Source organism: Bacillus rossius, chromosome 2, assembly GCF_032445375.1.
Source record: "Bacillus rossius redtenbacheri isolate Brsri chromosome 2, Brsri_v3, whole genome shotgun sequence".
Taxonomy (NCBI): Eukaryota; Metazoa; Arthropoda; class Insecta; order Phasmatodea; family Bacillidae; genus Bacillus; species Bacillus rossius.
In genome coordinates this window covers 100,966,224-100,989,745 of record NC_086331.1, presented here as the reverse complement: position 1 = coordinate 100,989,745, position 23,522 = coordinate 100,966,224, and the positions used below count along the sequence as shown (strand labels likewise).

The 23,522-nt window shown below is 41.5% G+C and overlaps 1 protein-coding gene across 1 annotated transcript in view; it reads left to right on the top strand.

Annotated features, from left to right (window-relative positions):
* Positions 1-12,487: 12,487 nt before the first annotated feature.
* LOC134529520 (myotrophin) overlaps positions 12,488-23,522 on the top strand; it is a 30,888-nt gene continuing 19,853 nt past the window's right edge. Inside the window, exon 1 of the mRNA XM_063363695.1 lies at positions 12,488-12,687. Within this exon, the coding sequence (XP_063219765.1) occupies positions 12,493-12,687 (195 nt within the window). The 5' untranslated portion in view covers positions 12,488-12,492. The remainder of the gene's footprint in view (positions 12,688-23,522) is intronic.

Sequence of the window (23,522 nt, the reverse complement as noted above, 5' to 3'; positions counted from 1 at the left end):
GGGCTCACAGGTCGAGCGGGTGGCGGACCCACGTGCCGCCCGAGGCCAGGCGCTGGGTCCTGAGCTACCTGCATGACCACCCCCTGGCGGGACACCCGGGCGCGGAGCAGACGCTGCGTGAGGTCAGACGGACGTTCCGCTGGCCTGGCGACGCGGCAGAAGTAAGACGCTACGTGCGGGCCTGCCTGCGTTGCCAGGAGCGGAAGTCCAGGCGACCCGACGGCAAGGAGCAGCAGGTCCCACGACGGCCCCGGAATCCCTTCCACACTGTGGCGGTGGATATTATGGGGCCGTATCCTCGCACGTCCCGTGGTCGGCGATTCATTGTTGTGGTCACGGATGTCTTCACCCGCTGGGCGGAGGCGTTCGCAGTACCAAACGTGAAGGCCGGCACCGTGATTGCCCTGCTCGAGCGCGAGTTCTTCCCGCGATACGGGTACCCCGCGGTCCTGCTGACGGACAACGGGGTGCAGTTCACGGGGAGAAGCTGGCGAGTGTCCTGCGCGGGTTGGGGGGTGGAGCATCACACGACGCCCACCTACCATCCGCGCGCGAATCCGACCGAAAGGCGGAATCAGGACATTAAAACTCAGCTGCGCATCCGGTTGGACGAGGACCACACCAAGTGGGACCTGCACCTGCCGACGCTGCTGTTTTGCCTGCGCCGTCGGACGAACGCGGTCACGGGCCATTCCCCCGCTGAACTGGTGCAGGGCCGGAACCTCGCCCTGCCCGGGGAAGCGCGCGCAACCCCCGACTTGCACAACATGACCACGGACGATCTGCGCGAAGACGCCCGACGTCGCCAAGCTGACTACCTGACTAGACGTACGCCGCAGACGCACCAGCCCCCAGCACGACTAGAGCCTGGCCAGCAGGTGTTTGTTAAGTGTCATCACCTGTCGGCTGGCGAGCGGGGCTTTTGCGCCAGTCTGGCTCCTAAGTGGGCGGGGCCACAGGAGATCGTAGACAGACTGGGCACCACCTCGTACCTCGTGCGTCGCGCCGACGGACGGACAACTAAGGTGCACAGGGACGACATTCGACTGATAGGCGACCCGCACGACGAGTACGACCACGACGACAGCGGACCAGTGGACGGTGACGAGGCCGAGGATGACGTCACCGAAGGTGTACTGGCCGACCTCGGCGCCCCTGTGGTGGTACCGCCGGAGCCGGACCTGGGACGTCGACGGGGACACGCCCACCCCAGGTCACTGCGGGGGGTTGGCAGGGACGTTGACAGGGACGACGACACACGGGACGGGACCGATGACAACGTCGCAGTAGGAGTCCTGGTCGACCTCGATGACCCCGTGGTGACGCCACCGGAACCGGATCAGGGACGTCGACGGGGACACGCCTACCCCGGGTCACGGCGAGTGGCAGGCGAGAACGCTGACGGGGACGGTGACACACGGGACAGGACCGATGACAACGTCGCAGTAGGAGTCCTGGTCGACCTCGGTGACCCCGTGGTGACGCCACCGGAGCCGGATCAGGGACGTCGACGAGGACACGCCCACCCCAAGTCACTGCGGGGGGTTGGCAGGAACGTTGACAGGGACGACGACACCTGGGGCACGACACATGGACGGGCCCCCACGACGACACCGACTCAGCCTCCTACGGGGGGACAGCAAAAGGGGAACGGTGGTTGGCAACTGGCAAGAGGGGGCGGGGAACGGACGCCCGTCAGAAGGGGCGGAAGGGGTCCGCGTGGCGCAAGCATGGCAGAGCTGGAGCGCTTTGTGGACCGGGTGCTCCCGCCTGATGACGTCAGCGCCTACGCCAACGACACTGATGGACCGCTCATCGAGGACGTAACACATGACAACACTGCTCAGGGCGACCTGGTCGACCTGAGTGAACCAGTGGTGACGTTGCCGGAGCCTACCCAGAGACGTGGACGGAGGTACGTCCACTCCTGGGAACGGCGGGTGACGGGGACGGACGTGAGCAAGGACGTGACAGACGGGGTAACGGTCCGGCTCCTCAGTGGGGAGGGCGATGTCGACAGGGCCCAGCAGGTGGTCCTGGACTTGCCTTCCGGGGAGCCGAGGATGACCGCTCACGCGGGGAGGGGACCGGCGTTGCGCCGGTCCACGCGCGAGAAGACGGCCCCCCACTACCTCCGGGACTACGAGTGGGGGAGTCAGCGCAAACCCCGCGACGTAAGACAAACGACCGACGGGGGGTTACGCTGCAGCGTGATGCAGCTCCTGCCCCAGTTTGCCCGACCCGGACGGAATGACGTGACGAGCTCCGACGACCAGACAAGTGGCCGGACGCGGACGCAGCTGCCGGTCTAGGTCGGCGTCGGGGGCCAGGACGGCCTCGGGAGAGGGGGGGCATATGACGACAGTCGTCGTACCCTCCCAGATACAGAGGCCGTACCTGGCCACCGACGCGGGCCTGAGGGGGCCTATTTTCCCCCCCAGTGAACCCCAGTGTGTGCGACGGCCAGGGACGCACCCGCGTGCGCCCTAGCATGCCAACGAGTGTTTTTTCTATGTGACTTTATCTTTTATTTCAGTGTGTATATATTTGTAAACGATTAAGGGATTTGAATGTGTGTAATTAACTTATTTTATTTATTATTCATTGTGCAAGTTCGCTGTGTAATTAATGTCTCGTGTATGTCTTTGTAAATAATTCAATAACTTTTTCTGAAGTGTTTCGCCGTAGTATGTAATTGCAGCCTGGCGCGCCGCGGGACGGAGCTCTCTCCCACGCCGGCCGATTTTCCCCTCCCTCCCCGCCACCCGCGGGCGCCGGCCCGCGGGCGAGCGGGGAGAGGCAGTCGCGTCCTGGTCTCGAGCGGAGACAGACGTGTTCGTTGCTCCGCGAGCCGCGCACGTTGCGCTCGGGATTGAACGTTCGCTCAGTCCGCAGTCGGTCACGGCAGCTGAGCTGCCACCGCGAATCAGCTTAGCATTGTTAACTTACGAGTCATCGGGAGACGTGTCTAGCGGGCAGTTTTTAATAACGCGAACGTGGTGCTACGAGTCTCTGAACTTTTCGCCGTCCACGGAACATTACGTAACGGGCCGCGTATGTACAGCGTTCCGTCTTCGGGCCCTTTCTCACTGGGTCAGCCTAGCATTAATAAACTTTACGATTCGCGCCGAAACGTATTTGAGAACCGCCCCGTCATCAGGGAGTCCGTGTCGCCGTGGTAGGGCACTTGTTCCGCGACGGTTCCGCCAGGCTGCGGCAGGACTTTATAAGCGTTAATAAAAGACGGCTCGTGAAATTCGTTAATGCCGTGTTCTGCTTGCGACAACCTACCAACATTCCTCGCAATCACTTCACTCTCCCTCCAGGTCCCGCCTTTCCCGGTCCCGGCCACGTTGGCCTGGACCCACACCTCTCCGACGAGGGCAGTACGGGCATAACAGGACATTTATTTCAACGGGAAAACGGGGACCTGAAGCCGAGGGACGTCAATATATTGATCCTGTAGTACTTGATGCTTGCTGTATTAATTTATTAATGTTGAAAGATCCTGAAAATGGCAAAATCTCATGACAAAGCAATGTATTATGGTTGTAAGTAGACTACAAAAGAAAATATTGCACAGTACCTAACATAATATGTTTTTATTCTGATAGTCGAGTCTTTGCTTGGTCAAGATCTTTTGGTCTACTAAATTAAGGTGTCCACACAAATCCGTAATAAAATTTCCTAGACTTTCCCTGACTAATTCCAGCATCCCTGTCTTTCCAGCATGTGGACATCCTATAAATTAAAACAGCGAGAATCATGTACCAGAGGATCAATATTGACAGGATCATGCCATAAGGATCAAGAGATAAACTTGGGTACGTAATATGAAAACTTTAGCTCACACAGTTTCTAAAGAGAGGAACATAACAGTGACGCCGACTGCCAATGCTCCTCTATGTCGCATAGACCACTATGCCTCATCAATGCCTCACGAAATGGTGTGCACCGAACGGGCTCGGGCGCGCACCGCAGTGTAGAAAGTGCAACGGGGCGAACGCCACGCAATTAGGGCCATGTAAGCGGAGGAGACCGGCCATGTGTGGCATATCCCTCCGCCGAACTACAAAAATGTTTATGTATTTTTTCCACAAGAACATATTAGACTTTATTTTCATTGTTTAATATTTTATTTCTTTCAAAATTATGTTTCACCGTGCGCCTTGTCCCGAACCTGGCCGGTTCAGTTTCCCGCGAGAAATCACACGTTTTCCGCGGGAGGGCTGGCGGGTAGGGGGGTCGCGCGCGGTGAGAGCGGCAGTATCCTTCCGGAGCTCACAGAGACCAGCAACCTCCGCGCGACACGGGATCAGCATTTCTTATTTTCACTGATATGTAGTTTTCAATAGTTGTACAATTTCGTAAACCTTTTCTTCTAGTCCCGTGGTCAGCCTCGATTTACCGAGTGGTATGTAACCTAATTATTCAGTGCTCCAGAACGAGCGTTCAATGTGATACGTAAGTACTGCCGTCGCCCTGGTTCTCGTGTTCGAGACTCGGCGGGGATCCTACCGGGAAGGCTGTTTTCTTGCGGAGAAACGTGTCCGGGAGGGCGCCAGGCTAACTCGGTGGTTAGCCACGAGGTGGGTCATGAAGTACGAAGGCCCCTGCGTGGCCCACTAGGAACGGCGGTGGTGGTCGTTATGTTAGGGGTCCCTAATGCCTGCTGTACCACTGGCCCTACATAGAATAGGATGCTGATCCCTAACTAGATTGGGGAGGTTCACAAATAATGTACACGGTTTTGCACTGTCGTTTACACGTCGCACACGGAGTGTGTGGAGTGGACGTTTAATTAACGTTGGCAATTACACTTGCAGTTACAGTCACACGATTCCCCTAAATAAAGTACACTATCATTATACACTGGGCGCTCTGACGCGCCGTCACTAAAAAAATGTCCTCACACCATTCGTGGTTGAGGGGGAGAGTTTGATTGGAGTCGGCCAATCCCGTAATTTGTGAACGGTGACGCACGGGCCCACCTGTGTGGACCGCGGCTCGCTATTAAATTAATTAAAGTCTTCGATTAGATGTGGCCAGTGCCTGTGCACTCGGCAGTTAAATGAAAGTCTGGTATGGCGGGAGTCGGCCCGTGCCGTATATTGCACTGCCCCGCGTAATGCTTGGTGCGGGGCGTGTTATGTTTACGCGGCTGGGATAGGCCCTACACCGGAAAAGGACCAGGCGCACACGGGGAGTAATTAAAACTGTTTCGAAGTTTGACTATAGTTACCAGAAGGAAGTTCAATGAAGACAAAGGATGATGGCTCCCCGTGGGACGTGCGTCCGTCCCGGTCAGCCTGTCGCTCGGTACTGGCGTCTGGCCCTGGCGCGAGGGGAGGGGTGAGCATCCTGTCGCACCAGAGTTTCTAAAGTTCCATTATTCGTAAAAAATTATATTAATAACAAAATGTAAGTGGCTCTAAATTCACACAATAAAACTTAATAATTAACTATATATATATAAATATATATATATGTTTTAGAAATTAGATGTAACAAGTTTATATGAAATAAGTTTGAATAATCAGAGTCACACTGGACACTGTTCGTCGCTTGATGACTGCTCCAGTGGCAAGTTATAAATGATAATTTGGGGCAGTTTTAATTAAGTCACATACTACGTTATTGAAATCAGGCTGAAGGCCGCAAGGGGATCACTCACAGCTGTTTTACTAAAAAACAACACGTGAGTGACCCGGGCACTCCTACGTCGCACTTCCATTGCACAGGGTTGTTAATTTAAAGTGGCGTATTCTTTAATGTGTATTGAATTTACCATGTACGGAACTCGGTTTGTCTTTCCGATTAAGTCAAGGGCGTTGATTATACCTATGTTCCGCGGCGCTCACCTGACCCGGGTGGGCCATGGCTAGGGGCATGTTCCGTTAGCAGGTTCGGATACTGGCGGTTGCAGGTCGGGCTTTAGGGTGGCCTTCGGTCGGACGACGTCAGTACTATGTACGAACTGCGAGATGGTACGTCGGCGCTTCATGCGATATCCTAGCCAATCGGCTTATTAGTTTCAGCCTGCACGAGGCAGCCAGTAGGCAACACGTAACAATCAATCTTACTAACGTGTCAATTTCTGGGACAGTCCTAAGATTCATGTAGCGTCACTGGAGTTACGGACCTACGCATTCTTAGCCAAGTGTACTACGTAATTATAATTGTGAAGTGTAATCTTGCTCAGGATTCTAATGTGTTATGTTAGGGTTTGTTTGTAATCATCGCATCGTGTCCAAAGTGAATGACCTTACCGGGTAGTAAAATCGTGAGCCGCCACTGGGTGAGTGGTAGTGCGTGTGACGATTCGTTTCGGAACAACCATTACGGCCAGAACAGGCAGCACTATGTACAAGGCTGTGCCGGAATAAATTAATAAGAAATCAGCCAGTATTTTCTTGTTCTTTTCAGGCGTCCCGAGTGGCTAAAACAGCTCGGGGGGCCCTACTGTGTCGAACCACTGCCTCTAGCCACAAGGCCGAACCTACCCTGAGATTCCGAACAATATTAAAGTCATGTAAATTCACATAGAGGTAGTGGGGTTCGTGTCAACAGATTATCACACTTAATCCACCTACCTTGATGCCGTCCCTGCTGTCTGTCTTAAAATTATTATATTTAAATTACGTTAAAGGGAATTTTGACTCGAGGGCGGGGTTCTTTGCCTCGTGGCTGCAGGCAGGGACGCGTCTACAAAGGCCCCCCCCCCCCCCCCCCCGGGCTGTTCTGGCCACCCAGGATGCCGTAACTATTGAAAAACACACGTAAATGTAACTGGTTTTATTGCTGCATCAGACGTTACAGTACTTCACCTTGTACAGTACACATTCACGTGACTGGCCATATCATCGTCTACCTTCTCATCTCCGCTCACACGGCCCTCGATTGGTGGTACTGATTAACGTCTGGCGGAATTACGGAAGACTACCACACCGAGGGGCGTAGGCTATCCTGAGAGTAACGGTGACGACGATTAAGGCACGCGGCGAATTTAGTGGATAGGAAGTGGTAGCCCGGACGGTAAGTTACAAAGAAGGTTCACTAGTCACTGATTAAGGAATTAGACAAAACACTGGAATTAACGTTTACACATGGCTGATGGCGAGAACTAACACTAACATTTGAACGATAGAAATTACGTAGTACTCAAACGACTCATAGTCGAGTCACACACATTTAATTATGAACCACGCGACACGTCGTACGGCTGATTTAGGGCCAGCCGTCGAGCAGATAAAAACGGATTTGGAAATATTACCTATTGAAGCTACATGCTGTTTCTGGCGCGAGAAGTGAAGGCTCCACGTGCGCGGAGCTGCCGGCCCTGGTAGGTGCTGGAACGCTACTGACGACTCTCCCTGGCAACCCGGCCAGGGAGGGGAAGAAAATCCGCGGGAAGCTACGGAACGCGGGAAGATGATGCCAGCCAGTTTTGTGAACCAAAAGCGTTTACAATTACATTAATAAATTATTAAGAAATATTTGACATATTAAAAGTTTTAGTTAATGTTTGTAATTTAAATTGCATATGCACTGAACCCCCTTTTGCGCATTGCGACACCCGGCCGGGTGCTTCGTATACACAGCCGGCCGTGACTTACATCATGCCGTTCGAGGCACTGCTCCCCCCTGCACTATATTACATGCGTGGGAGTGTTCGTAGCACTGGCCCTAATTCAGGTGTTGAGGACACATAACGGCCTGTGCTCTCAGAGGGAGCACCGACGGCGGCGTCAAGCTTTCAATATTTGAAGATTATTGTGTTCTTTTAATTGGCGACAATCGCTTTTCCTTGTTCGGAAGTAGATGCACAGGAAAACTTAAGATTGATGAGACAGCATATAGCTTCAGTTTCCTTCCCAAGCCAAATGCTTCATTGTTAAAGCAATCAGGAGAAAAATGCTTGAGCACAGTTTGTAATATTTGTTGGGGATAAAATCAACCCGTTTCAGGGCCAATTTCCAAGTTTTTCTTTTTCTCTCATCAGTTGAAAACCTGAAAGAAAGGAAATTTTGAAAAATTATGTAGCTATATTACCACAAAGTTTATTTCACATAAAACTTACACAGTAGTCTACATTTAAAATTAAAAGAGGGGCATGTCATTGAAAAAAAATATAATTCCGAAAATATATTTTGCTTAGTTCCTGACAGCTATTGTAAAGATTATGAAAAACTGCATTGCGATAATTCCATTAGTTTACAGTGATTTACCATTTTATTGTTGATAATTTGTATGGTCATTTAGGTTAGGTTTGTGACATTTAAACAACCTTTACGGAACCACTCAGAAACATCAGCTCAAAATTAAAATATTTTATATAATTCACAAACTTACATGTGAAACGAAACATCACTTCCCTTTTTAAACTTTTGATTACATCCATACGCAACACAAGACTTCACCATACTTATTCAAATACATATGCAGTAGGCTAACCAACAATCCATTCCTGGAGTTAAATAATGTAATTTCCAAACAATTTAGACACACTGGGCCATATGCAGAGAACAATTTAGTGACTTCGACCACTAGAATCGACGATAAATCCCCACTAGGCTAAATATTTCGTATGCACAGAATTTTTTAGTGAGAGTGACCACTAAACTCGACGAAAAATCTCCACTAGGCCTAAATATTTCGTATGTTCAGTCACATTTAGTGATAGTGCCGACTAATGTTTTAGTTGAGGAATTTAGTGGGCGACTGACCGCACTAATTGGATTTAGTGGAGCGAATAGTGGAGCTTTTCTCCAATATGGCGGTATACAGGCATGTATTTGTTAGGAATTTTATTGAATTTATTGTGTATGCGAGGGATAATCCTTATGCACCTGCGCCTAGAAGATATTTAAGGGATGTGGATAATCCTTTCGAATTTTACAGCAACAGTGAGTTTTTCAGACGGTTTCGTTTTTCAAAGGAAACCGTCACCGATGTTATTGTTCCACTTGTAACCCAAGACAACGGTGAAAATCGTGGCCTGCCGGTTCCAACAATCATCAAAGTAACTACTGCTTTGCGATTTTATGGGAATCGGCATCTTCGTATCGAAGATCATGACTAAAAGGGGTAAAACACCTTTTGTTTGCCGGGAAAGTATCCACTCTCTCGTCCACCATCTGCGTTTCCTTTTCTTAGATTTCTCTTCTAGTTTACTGACACTTGCTACAATTGCAATTACAGCTACAGCTTTTGAAACACTTTGATGTTCTTAATGCAGGCATTGCAAACACCTGGAAAATGTAAATTTTAAACTATATGATCACAATATACCTAAATTTGAATATAACCTACTTAAAAAAGCCCGCGCTCCTTGACCCAAAATTTGTTTTTATTGTCATTTACAGTTCTCTACAGAATGTTTGGTAAAACGAGCTCACTCAAAGAAAATTGATAGTGTGAAATGACTTCAAATACATTTTACAGTGCTCATCAAATAATATTGAATGCAATATATTTGAAGACATATTTCATCATAAATCACCCTTCAAATTTTGTTGTCCAATATATTGGAGACAATATATTTGAGAGTGTGACAGGGCCTTTAGCAATATCCTCCCACGCTTTCTTCTTCGATGCAATCGTTGAAAAATCTGTCTTCAGTTTTCCACTGTACGGGAAAATTCCTCAACAAGCGAGAACAAGTTTCTTTTCTCACCCGAAGAAAACCTGTCACCGTACTTCTTACCGGCAGAATCTGTTTCAACTTCCATTGTATTAATCAAACAAATATAATTCAATGTGAGTTACAATTATACGATACGAAAATCAAAACAACCAAGGCCAATCGTTTTCCTACCGGAAGTATCGTATGTCATTGATTCAGATGTTTCCTATAGGTCAATATTTATGACGTTTACCTGACGTCATTGCATTCGGTTCAACTCGACTAGCTTCGTTGTCTAGTGGCCTCTCGCACTAAATACCATTAATCCCAGCCGAGCTGACACTAAAATCAGTGGCGAGGCATGAGGTTTACATGAGGGGAAGCAACAATGCCCTCCCCCGGGAAAATATGAATTTCAAGGTACAAAATGGTACTATTTAAGTAGTTTTCTTAACTGAACATTGACTATTCCACAGGTAGAAAAATTGACATTTTTTTTAAATAATTTTTTTTTTAAAAATAATGTTTGACTTACATTATTCTGATAGTACAATACCTACTCTACATTACTTATATACTAAGTGGGAGTGAAGTATCATCGATATCTGGTACAAAATATATAAACAGACAACACATGGCAAAGTAAGTACTTAAAATAAAGAGAAGATCCTCATAAAAATGTACTAGAATAGTAAAAATTAAATCTTGGTATTTTTCGTACCAACACAAAAGAAATTATCTTCATACGTGATCAGAAACTCTGTTAACTGGTACGTGTACCAAGAAACTGGCACGTCAATTATTCCTGAAATGCCACGATTTTTTTTCCTAGCCTAAATTATTCTAAGTGTGTAAGGGGAGGGTCCTGGTTAGGGGAGGACCTTAGTGTGTCTCAGGCCGAAGCCTATACACTCTACCATGCGGGTTTTTAACCATGCAGGACAAGGGCGCGTGCATCGTGTGCTATTGGGGTTTACTGGCCAGCCATGGCTGCGATTGGCGCCATGACTGATGCCCCATTGGTCGCCTAGCTTAAAAGCTAGCTAATGTGACCCAGGTAAAACCTGCATAGACACAGGGAAAACCCTCGGCCGTGTCATGCGGGTATCAATTAACATGCATTAAGCAAGCAGGTAACTACTGGACAAGAGGGAAGAAGGGTCCAGGTAAGAAGAGTTGGAGGGGCTGAAAAATCAACCATGCCGGAGTTGGGTGCTTGGGCCTAGCGGCCCGCATTTAAATGTTGGGTACTCCTGGGTTATGATTAACCAGGGGCGCATGCGCCCCCAGGGGCGGGCGACTTTACTCGTCAACCCAGCCCAGCTGCCCAGGCAGCCACAGTTAAACCAGAAGTGGGCAGACTAGCCAGTAAACCGGCTCGAACTGCGGGCGCACGGGGTGAAAGGCAGCCTGACATTGCGCCATCTTCATCTTCCTTCTTCCAGTCAACAGCCAACAACAACTTTTCAAGCCAGGGTGGGGGTAAGTCGTTCAGGCGAATTAAGTATCTTGCGAGTCGGACCCTCTTGTCCTCCAAAATCCCGGGACGGTTGAAGGTCGCGCCGCCCAGGCTACCACTGGCTCCAACAGGGCCCCAACTTATGGGCGCCGCCATCTCTTCCTTCAGAGTTACGATGCTATTCAGTTCCATTGCGCGCGCGGCAGTTCACAGCTCCACAATTTCCAGCCCGCAGTTCGTCTACACTTCGCATCTAGGGCACATCGAGCTCCCCTGCGGTGCCTTCGCCGACGGAACTGCTTTCTGCCACGCGCCGAGCTGCATTCAGGCTACCTTTCACCCCGATAGCCGTAATAACGACTCCACAGGCCGGCCATTGGTCCGCGGACTGCTATTGGTTATTCAGTCACCCCAGCGAGATCTCAACTCTCAAGCTGGGATCCCGTATCTGCCACCCGCAGGACGCGGTCGGTAGCAGTTGGCACTGCTAGGCCGCCTCCCGTACGCCCACAAATCCCCCACGCACTGCCAGCCGACAGCCCGCGAGAGAGATGCGCGCGCCCCGAGAGACGACCGCCGACTGAAACGCGACCTCGCCACTTGCCCTGCCGAACTGTAGCGGACATAGCCGAAGCAGTCGGCGGAAGAATTCCACTGTCTGCTTCGGCCATGTTCGCTTTAGTTCGACAAGAAAGCGCTACCTTCGTAGCTTCTACCACGTGTTTTTACAGCCAATCCCCTCCCTGAACCTTTGTACAATGCCACCCCCCCCCCCCTTCCGAAAGGAAATTACTGCGGCAGCCTTCCTGCTGAAAGCGGTCCTACCAGCGCTTCTAAACCTAGCAATGCTTCTAAAACAGCATGTTTTGTGTGTCAACGAGTTCTTTTCTTATAGCGCACAGCGCACAGTACTGGGTCCCAAGAAGATAGTGTAAAAAATACATACACCTAACGGCACGAGCCAAAGTAAAATACTATTCTGAATAAAATATTTATTTAAAACATACAATGTCTGGAAACTGCCTGGGCAAGCACTGCTTGCCTTGCTTGCCCTGACGAGACGCCACTGACTAAAATATTTTAAAAATACGAAGTTTAGTGGTGTTCGAAACCTTCACTAGAGGAAGTGCTAGTGGCCACTAAATATTTAGTGGAATCTGTGCATTCGGCCCACTATGTTGGTGAATGAACACATTTATGTACACGAACGAAGCCTAAAATCTCTGGTGAACGCAGCAAACCCAAAATAACACGCACGATAGCCGGCCGCTACTTTGATTCTTATGGGAGTTTTTCCTCTAGTAACCTTTGAACAGCTGATTAAGGTACCGGTTTCAAACATTATATGAATGAGCTCTCTATGCTCGAAGTACTAGCCGATTGTAGCTATCTCGTGTCTTATCTTTCTATGCACTTGACAAAAAAATTTCCCAATTTGGCATGTTGTGTTTGTTCTTGTAGTATTAGTGTTTATTGTTACGACCTGTGCTTATTAAATTTTTATTACAAGTTTTGTGTTTGTAATTTAGACATAATGAGTGACTTGGTATGGGGAATTAAAAATGGAGATTTGGATCAAGTGAAGGACTTTGTAGAGAACAAGGTGCGAGAATTAAAGTTTTTTTTTATGTTAAGTAAATACGGGGTCTTTGATACCCATGAGTAAGACTTAATTGCTTATTATAGTGACTTCTGGAAAAATTTTAGCGAAAGGTTTTAGGGCACATTAATATTGCCTGATTAGGTCATTCTGAAGGATAGGCACTTCTCTGAGGAAAAAATTGCATAATGCTTTTTTTTTTTTTTTAAATTTTTCTGACATGTTTATCAATCTTTCTCTAAGAGAGCGTTGTGATACTTTGAGTAGTTTATCATTTTAACTAGTGGTTAGGTGAGGATTGTATATTACAAATCTGTGATGTGAGAATGGTTAGTTGGGTTAAAAAAAATTTTGATGGTTGGTTAGGAGGTTAGGTTCATTAAAAATGCTATGTAATATTGATGGTTAGATTATGTTAGTGTCATTCAATACCTTAAAAATAGTGTGAATGGTTGGTGAGGTTAGGTTAGTGACATTAAAACAAACCATTTTAAAGAGTAGTTATGTTATGGTAGGGCGATTGGTTCAATTTTAGAATTTATTTCCCCAATCTCTTCTTCCTTTTTCATTAATTGTATAAACCTCTTATGCAAGTCTGGGCCTTGATATATAATTGGAGGCTTATAGGTTAATCTTTGTTACAACATGCAGCATAACAAAACTTGAAACTTCATTTATATGATATTTCAGTAAATATCTTATGTCACTGCTTTTCTGTGAAGTAAAAATAAAATTACAAAAATTCAATTTTTTAACACTAGAGACGTTCCTGTAATTACCTTACAAACAGCATTAATAAATTCCTACGAGTTTCTGAGGAATCAGTTTTTATCTCAGATTTCAATATCTGGGCTTAGCCGCTGCTGCAGCCATTAATTGTTTACCCGTGTTGGTTTGTGTGTTTGTTTTGATGAAATTTATTCAAATATTGAATGGTTGATTAGGTAAGGTTAGCTACATTAAAAGTACTTTAAAATATTATGGTTGGTTGGGTTTGTATAGCTACTTTAAAAAATATATAAAATATTTCTTATAGTCGCTTAGGAATTACCAATTTAAGATGTGGCTGTCCTGACCTAACCAACAGTTCACATGCTTTCACAGTATTTTTAATGTAGCTATTACTAACGCAGGCAACTGTTCACAATATTTTAGAGTACACCAATCCCTCACTTAGCACAACTAATACGCTCCTAAAAATGTGTGTGTTACTCAAAATTGCGTATTCCGAAGCATTGGTCTCCATAAATAACAAGCGTAATTTATTTAATATGTTCCAAAATGTGTAGGGAAATATTCTCTACGTAATATAAATGCGTAGAATACCACTCAATTCTAAATATGCCATCGAATACTTTGTATGACAATTAAAACACAGCATAACGGCATATGTACTTATGGTGGTTATGTACCTACTTATCGTCAAGTCGGCTGATTGGCATGCCCGCCCGTGTATGACCTTCAACTTACGTCACGTACCTTTCCACGAACCTTCCAATATATCAATTTACTGGCAGTGAAACCGATTTTACTGTCTGGATATTTAAGTACATTTCAATTTTTCAAAAATTAAAGTGCTTATTTGCGTATCACCACTTGGTTCACACTAATCCTGTCAGGCTAGTAATTTTTTTTTCATTGCACCATTCATTTAACAACCTTTTCCGTGTGAATCATCTGTTCAGTTCTGTTTCGTTATCTAATGTCTAATATATTCCCGCCAGTACAACCAACAGCATCAGACTTATATAAATGTTTGATAGAGTCCTTATTTTGTATGATTGTGTGCACAATTGACTTGCTTAAAACTAAAGTGCAACCAACATAAGTGTGGCCTTCATGACTTTCTGGATGCAGTTATACTTCTAGTTTTGTCTCAAATACTTGAACATGATGCATTACACACTCACTTGGAAGCCATGATTCCAATATGATTCTAACTGCAGGTGCTTGCACACATACAGTTACAGGCAGACGAATGGACAGACTGAATGTAAAAAATTCCTTTACACTCCATAGCCGCAACTGAATTTTCTATAACTGATGTTTGTACAACAGGCAATAGCGTAGTCAGACGTGCGTGCACATTTTTCCCCTCCTTAGCTAACTGAATGCCATGGTACATTTATTGTTTTCTGAGTTGAAACAGACTTTTTGGCTTCATGCCAGACTTTTTTTTTTGACCGGTGGAGATTTAGTGCTAACTGAAATTTACAGATGTGCTATTTAATACTGGGGCAGTAAAATTTACATTGTGCTAAATGAATTTGTGCAATTTTAAGATGTGTTAAGTGAGGGATTGGTGTATTTTTAATGTCGCTATACTAACCCAACCAACCATCCATAATATTTTAAAAGTATTTTTTACATCTATAACATAACCTATGAATCAATCATTACTACGTGATTCAAAACAATACTTTAAATGAAATGTCAAAATAAATATTCTTAGTTCAAAGACATTTGGCAAACAACTAACACACAGAAATTATAAACATTTCCCTACATCTGCAATACACAGTCATATTAATTACTTTTACTATAAAACAATACCTCTGTTCTCCAGAATAAACATAGAAACCCATATGGGTAAACAATAAATGGAGGCGGCACCGTTAATGCACAGGTATTATAATTTAAAGTTAAAGTGTGGTGTCTCATGAACCATTACATATTTATTAATTCTGTTTTCAGGGTAAATACAGGAATGTATCTAGTGTTGGAAAATGGTATTTTCGTAATTTTATTTTACCTTTGCGGAAAAACCGCGATGTAAGATATTTACAGATATTTCATTGTATATTATTCATTATTTAACTTTAAATCAATGGTAATTATCTCTTTGTTTGTAAGTTTATATATTTAGGTGCCGTCTTATGAAGACCATTCATTATCAATATCATCCTGTGCTAAAACTGGGTATTTTGGAATTTAAATTTCTTTGTTTCTCTCATATTAGGTTTATTGGTTGATATTTTCTTCAGTAGGCTGGTGATTTAAAATCTGCTTTCATTATATTTTTTAGTTTTTTAATACTTTATTTTCACCTTTTAAGGGTTATTGATTCTTACTGACTCTTTTTAGAACAGTTGTCTGTACATTTATTTGATATTTCTTGAGAGGTAAAGAATCTATCACACATATAATGTTCGGTATTATTTTTTGTTATTAAATTAAAATTTAATAAATCTTTTATCTAACAGTAATGCAAGCTTTCACATCGTTGAAATAAAATCAATTAATATGATTATATTGTTCATTGTTTGTAATTTTTAGTGAATATACTTTAAAGTCATCTTCAAAAGATACACCACTGTTTTTTTTATATGTGGTATATCATAAATTTTAATAGAATATTCACATACATCTATTATTTCATCAATAATAAGTCCTACAATTTTAAAATTGATCTAGAATCACATAAATTTTCTGATTTTAAAGATAATATTAGTGATTTTGATTGTTTTGATGGCTCAGATTATAAATTCAGAAATGGTTATACTTCACATTTTTCTTCTTCAATTGGTGTTCTACATTTGTTGAATAAGATGGTTTTAATAATTTTTATTTTTTTGCTCATTTGTGTAGTAAAACTAGTTTCACTTAGTTTGAGATAAAAAAGTCTTCTTACAGGTTGTCAAATATTTGGCAACCTGAAATATTTAGCTATTTAATAAAAGTTCTTATTACTGTGCTAGAATATGCCTTTATGAATGAGATTTTTTCTTCTATGTTTTTCCAGTTTCCAATGAAATGTGTGAAATTTGACTACAAAATATTTTTATGAAATACCTTGCTGCATTTACTTGCTGGGATCAATATTTGACAACCTAAAAATATATATATATATATATATATATTTTTTTTTTTGTCAACCAAGAAACTAAAAATATTTCATGCTAAAAAAAGCTATAGGTACAAAAATATATTTTCACATCTAAAAAAAATTCATGTTTTCAAATTTAGAACAGCTACTTTTTTTTTTTTTTTTTTTTTTCATAAAATTTTGATGGATAAACCAAGAAATTTAATTGTGTTACTAAGATGTTTTTTTTTAATAAAAAAATTACGAAAAACCATGACATTTTATTAAATGAAGAAAACTGAGCTACTGCACTTGTAAATTGTCTTCTATATTTACTGTTTGAATGGTATAATCAGTAATTATTATTTGAGTCATGCATTTAAAACACAAACATTTTGTTCTGTTTTAGAAAAATTTATGATTGATTTTTCTGTTGTTGCAAATACATGCTATCGTGATTCCCAAAGTGAGTACTTAAGTTTTCTCTTCTGTTTTAACGTAAATATTCAAATGTGGGTAAATCATATAAGACTGAATAAAACATAACCTAGCCAAATGTAAAACAGTAGGGAGAAAACAAAGCAGATATGAATATATATATATATATATATATATATATATATATATATGCATTAAAAAAATGCTATATAAAAATGTTTTAGTGTTCAACCACATCAATGTAATACTGACTTTTAAATCAATGTCTTGAAAGAAAAACACCTGACTATAGTACGGCAAGATACTCGTGGTGTGACGCACACTACCGTCACGTGATAGCCGCCAGGGGAAGTGGAGGGGATCAGTTACGCGCTTCACTCGGCTGCGTGAGGATTGCGTCAGCGCGTCATGCCGGGACCTGGGTTACACGGAACAACAAACGAGCCTATCCCATCAACCTCGGGAATTAAGTCGAACCTTATTCCAGGACGACCCTTGCGAGGACAGGCGCGTGAAATTTAATACAACGTTGCGATGCATCTGAAAGAAAAGAAGTTTCTGTACGGTTTAAAATACAATGTTACTGAAGCGACAAGTGCTGCGACGGGTGTGTCTGAATCAACGGTAAAAAGGATTTTGGCTGAGGGGAAAGTAAAAAGTAAAATTGGTCTGAACTTTTCAACACCTACTGGCCAAAAAAAAAAACGCAAAAAACGGTTAGAAGTCGACGATTTTACGTGTGATGCTGTGAGGAGAAAAGTGCATGAATTTTAAACTGTCAGGAAAACTGTCCCAACTTTAAATAAATTCAAGACGGCTTTGCGAGATGATGGTGTTTTGGACTGCAGTAAAGAATTTTTGAGCAAACTGTTACAGAGACTGGGATTCCGTTGGACGAAGTGTCAGTCAAGGAGAAAGATTTTGATTGAGGAGCCTGATATAGCAGCATGGAGGGGGCGTTTCCTACAAGAAATGTGCAAGTTTCGAAACGATGGTCGTTCAATCGTTTATGTAGATGAAACGTAAATCCATGCTACCCACAGAGTTAGTTCTTGTTGGCAATTGGACAATGAGCTGGGTATTAAAGAGCCAATCCGGAAAGGCCAGCGTTTAATAATTGTGAATGCAGGAGGAGAGGAGGGATTTGTACAGAATGCATTGTTGATATTCTGGTCAAAACAAACAACGGGAGATTATCATAATGACATGAATTTCGAAAACTTTTCGAAATGGGTTGCACATAAACTGCTTCCAAATTTGCCTGAAAACTCCGTCATTGTTCTCAACAATGCAAGTTATCACAATGTACAGACAAATAAGAAGCCGACTTCTGCTAACACCAAACAAGTGATTCAAGAGTGGCTAAAAATAAACAACGTAGTATTCACCTCTGACCTAACAAAAGCCAACCTACTATTACTTGCAAAACAAGTGCCCACTTCCAAAACTTTCAAAATTGACCAAAATCGTTCAAATGAACTCCCACGAAGTAAATCAGGCTTCCATCGTATCATCCTGACCTCAATCCGATTGAGTTAGTGTGGGGATATATTAAAGGACAAGTGTGCAAAGAAATATCATCCTCACTCAAAGACAAGAAGACATTATGTGAACAGCTGTTTAGTAGCTACTCTAAAGAGCAATGGAAAGAATGCTGCCGGCATGTGGAAAAAATCGAGATTGAATACTGGAACAGTGATAGGTTATTAGATACTGAAATAGATAAGATTATCGTTAATCTTGAAGAATCTACAAAGATTCCTCTAGTGAAATGGAAAATGCCAGCTTCACATCAGACTCAGATTAGGTAAATAACATAATAACCATCTAACTATTAAAATATTACGTTGGCATCTTAAAATTATGTATCTTTAATGAACTCACGTTTTTGCGTCGGACATTAGTGACGGAAAAAGTAGTGACAAAACACAAATGTTCTGTATTTTATCTTTTTACAGAACCCTTAACCAAATGATAATTTGATAACCAAGCCTTCAAAGAAAGAGTAATTTTAACACATGCAGCATTTTTGTTTATGATAATATAGTTTTTTTACAGAGAGGTTTTTTATGACTGCAAACAAATAGCATGACTGTTAGCATGCTGATGTTCTGTTAACTTGATTTATTTTTGTAAATATGTATGTGTTTGAATGATTTGGACATGGGTTAACGATGTAGTGTATTTTCCAGTTGCGATTACATGATGCAGTTCATGCATTATAACCCTTGTGTCGCATTCGTGTAAGACGGGCTGACACTCCATCGCCTTGATTTGGAGGGGTCGCCACGTCTTCCCCTCCAGACACTGTCGTTGCGCTAAGGGGTGGTAAAGGGGAAGGCAGACCATGCGCACAGCAATAACAGAGATGGTACAGATTTAACTTTTCCCCCTACACCCTTTATTTTTTGCTTTCCCTGAGAGCTAGGGTGGCTGCTTCCTCCCCCATCCCCGGGAATGGGCACCCTTGAAATGTAGTGGAACAATATATTCCTCTCTCAACAAGGCTCAAAACTCATTGGTTTTCAAAGAATCTTATTTATCTCTTGAAATGCAAAGGACATCTCTTGAAATGCAAAGGACACTTCTTTAGGCAGTAGGCATTTAGAAAAAAACTAAAAATATGTATAATTATGAGAAGTTTTCATACTTTAGGAGATCAGTTTAAGTAAAAAGTAAATCAGAGAAAAACAAATGGACTGAAAATAAAAGATAAATTCCTCCCCATCAAAATTTGGGAACTATGTTCAGATTATGATGGAAGGTTATAAACAGTCTCCTGAAGTTATTGAAAATAATGTAAGAATAAGCGAACCAGCTGATGTTGCTAAGTCCTTTGGTAAACACTTTGCTAAAGTTTATGATCAGCTAAATGATATGCAGTTGCAACCACAGATGCATAAATATGAAACTAACCTGATGCCACCTACCATTACCATCAGCCATGTTCTTTGGGCAGTTAAATGTCTAAAACCAATCAAATCAATAGAAGCAGATGGCATTCCCAGCTTATATTAAAGCCTGCAAGGAGTTTTTAACTCCGGTTTTAACTCATATTTTAAATCAAAGTTTGTCTTCTGGAATTTATCCAACATCATAGAAACAGGTTATTGTTACACCAATACAGTAGACTTTCTATTATCCAGGGTAATGACTTGCAAGGGGTGCACGGATAACCGAAAAACACGGTTAAAGCAATGTCTAAAAAAACTGTTCGGTTAAAATATTTTTATCCTAACTATCTTGACAAACACTGTATAAGGTTTTACGTAATGGGTACTTAACTGTTAGATGTAATTTACAGAAAAATGTGCAGTACATATCACTAAAACATAGCTGTATTTTACATCTAGCTGGTCAATAATTTATTTTTGTTGAATGTCAAGTACAATTTGTTTGCGTTTATAATTACAGTACTGTCTTAACGATTACGGCAGAATAAAATACTGCTGTGTTGAAACTACGTATGCCAGTTATCACTCGCATGAATCACTGATCAGCCACGCCGTGCTGGCGCCAACTTGAGCGCAGTTCACAAGGGCACATGGAACACAAGCACACACGGCTTACAAGGGTGCGTTTATAATTTGCTCTGCAGTTTCATAGTTCATATTGCCGACTTACACTATCAACTGTGTATGCACTGTGTTTAGCAGCATTTTTTGTCTTGAATCACAGCATAAAATGTCCTTTTACATCAATCAATAGCTCACAAAAAAAAGTCAAAAATAATTTTTGTGTTAATGGTTTATGGACGTGAAATAAAGCATGGGTAACTCACAAACCGGTTAACCTGCACCCGAATTATCAGGAGTCTACTGTATTTAAAAAAAAAAAAGGTGATAGACACTTAGTTACAAACTATAGACCAATTTTACTTTAGTGTAGCATTTCTAAAGTTTTTTAAAAAAAATCATACACAAACATTTAATGTAATATCAGGTTGTCAACATGGTTTTGTACCTGTTAAAACTATGATCAAAAATTTATTTGTGTTTGTTAATTATACATATGACAAAATTTTATCTCGCATGTAGACGGTTGCAGTATATTTTGACTTAAATATAATTTGACCATTTGATACATGCAATCACTCTTCAATTGTAAATAAATGAAAGAGTTTTAATTTGAATGACTGTTACCATAATTGGTTTCGTTGCTATCTAAATGAAAGATTCTTTGCTGTATGTATTGGAAACACTTTTTCATCTTCTTTAAATGTACCGTCAGAAGTGTCTCAAGTTAGCACTATCATTTTTATTTATCAATTTCATAAATGAAATACTTAGGTAGTTAATGTACGTAAGCATTACACAGCTCTTCTCTATGCTGATGATCTATAAATATATTCAACTATAGAGTTCCTGTTTTTAAACACAGAACATTGCAATTATTTGGAATTACGTACAGAAACAATCAGCTGTCCTAATGTTGCACTGTTAATTGTAATAATTGCTTAAAAGATTTGGAACCATTTTTAAAATCAAAAATTTCAATGAAAGACATTTTGAATTCATATATTTAGTGTAATTAAGTAACCTTTATGTACAGTAGACTCCCGATTATCCGGGGTAATGACTGGCAAGGGGTCCATGGATAACCGTAAAACATGGTTAAAAAATTTAAAAGAAAAACTTAAATCTTTTTTATTCTGACTGTCTAGACAAACACTGTAACACACGTTCCTCAAAGTAACACCCTAATTTGTTCCAGTAAAACAGAGCGCTAATCTAAACAGCGCTAGTCACAAACCTTTATTTCCATAAGACAGTATTTCAATCAAAATAATTTCTTTTCCAAATAGGTAAGTGTGATTGCTGACTACCATTTTAATCAAGACACTACTCCTGTAAAAATAAATTTATAGTACTAATACAAATCTAAATACATTTGAAGCACATTTAAATTAATGTTGAATAACATTTAAGATTAAACAGCCGAAAATTAAATTTAAAAATTCACATACTGCATTGTTTACATAATAGGGCTATAACATTTTTTTTTTCTAATGTAGGCACTGCCAACATTTCTGAGTGACATAATAATAATGTTACTGATATAGGAGATTTATTTCAGTTCTAATAAGAATTTAAAAAGCATAAACTTGATATTTTCAATTATTAAAAAGATTATTTAACTTGTTTACGTTATTCCAGACTCTGTTATTTACTAAATGTGTGTCTGCCATGATTTGTCACTTGTGCATCCTAGTGGGTAAAGGTAAACTAGCCCTGAAAGCTTCTGGCTTTTCTCTCCAGATATGCTGTTGACATGCAGGAAGGCGGAATATAAACGTTTGTTGCACACCTGGGCATCGTCGAAAATATTTATGCAATGAAGGAAGCGAAGCGAATAGCTATTGAGGAAAAGCAAAATATTGTTTGTTGATTCATCATATGATTCATTCGTTGCATTATTAATTTGTTGTATTACTAATTAATTGCATCATATTTAATGCTGCACAAGTGCCATTTCCATTGTGCACGCATGGAAATAAAAAGACAAATTTTTTATGTTTTATGAATGTGAGATATGGCACTGTTAATCCGCCAACCAGATAACCTGCACCTGAATAATCGGGAGTATAATGTATATATTTTATTAATTATATTTAATTAGTTTAAATTAATATTTATGGTGCTATTTTTCTGTTTCTTTTGTTTTGGTTATTTTAGTGTCTTTGTCATGTGTTTGTCGTGATTTTATTCTATGTTTGTGTTTCCCTATGTTCATTATTGTGATGGTCTCTGTATTTTATGTATTATTTCTTAAGTGCATGTCTATTAAAGGCCATAACTGTTGGCAGGCACTTAGATAATAAATAAATAGTGATAAATAAATTTTGTGTAATATATTTCATTCATTTTGTTTTCTTTATTTGAGTAGTAATTTTTTTGCACAACCTCTTTTTTTTGGGATAGTTATTTTACATAATCCGAAATTAAATAGTAACTAGTAGCATATTTGAATGATTTTAGTTTTATGATTATGTATACGTTGTCCTAAAAACCATGTATAAAATTTAAAACATGTGTGTATAGTGAAATGAGTTATGATTAACAGAAGCTACACAAATTAAAAATTGTTGGTTCTGGTTTTTTTTTGTAATGTATGTACTTAAGCCTAAACATTTTGTTTAAATTATTTTATCTAGTTTCTTTGTCTTACTATTATTTTTTTTTGTATTTTGTAACCGTTTCCATGTAAAACTTACGTGTTCCATAGCTTAGTAGTTTATACCATGATTAAAGTCTCTATAGAATGTAATAAATATCTTAGGGTTCGTAAGCCTCCTTAATATCCTTAAAAAATTTCTTGATTTGTCTTAAATTAACTAAGGACCCTTTAAAGTTCTTAAATTTCACTAAGAATCCTTTAAAAACCCATTAATAAAAATCGATAGCTTGCAAGTAATGGGTAAATGTGGGTATTTTAATGTTCCTTGATTTTATGTATAAAATAAATTTTGAATTTGTTTTCATAGTTTCTATCTCACCTTCAAACTAAAAAGTTGTGTTTTATTGTCATACTTTGAATTTAGTTAGTGATTGTAGTAAATGGTAGGGGTATGAAATTCAGATAGACACTGCTTGGA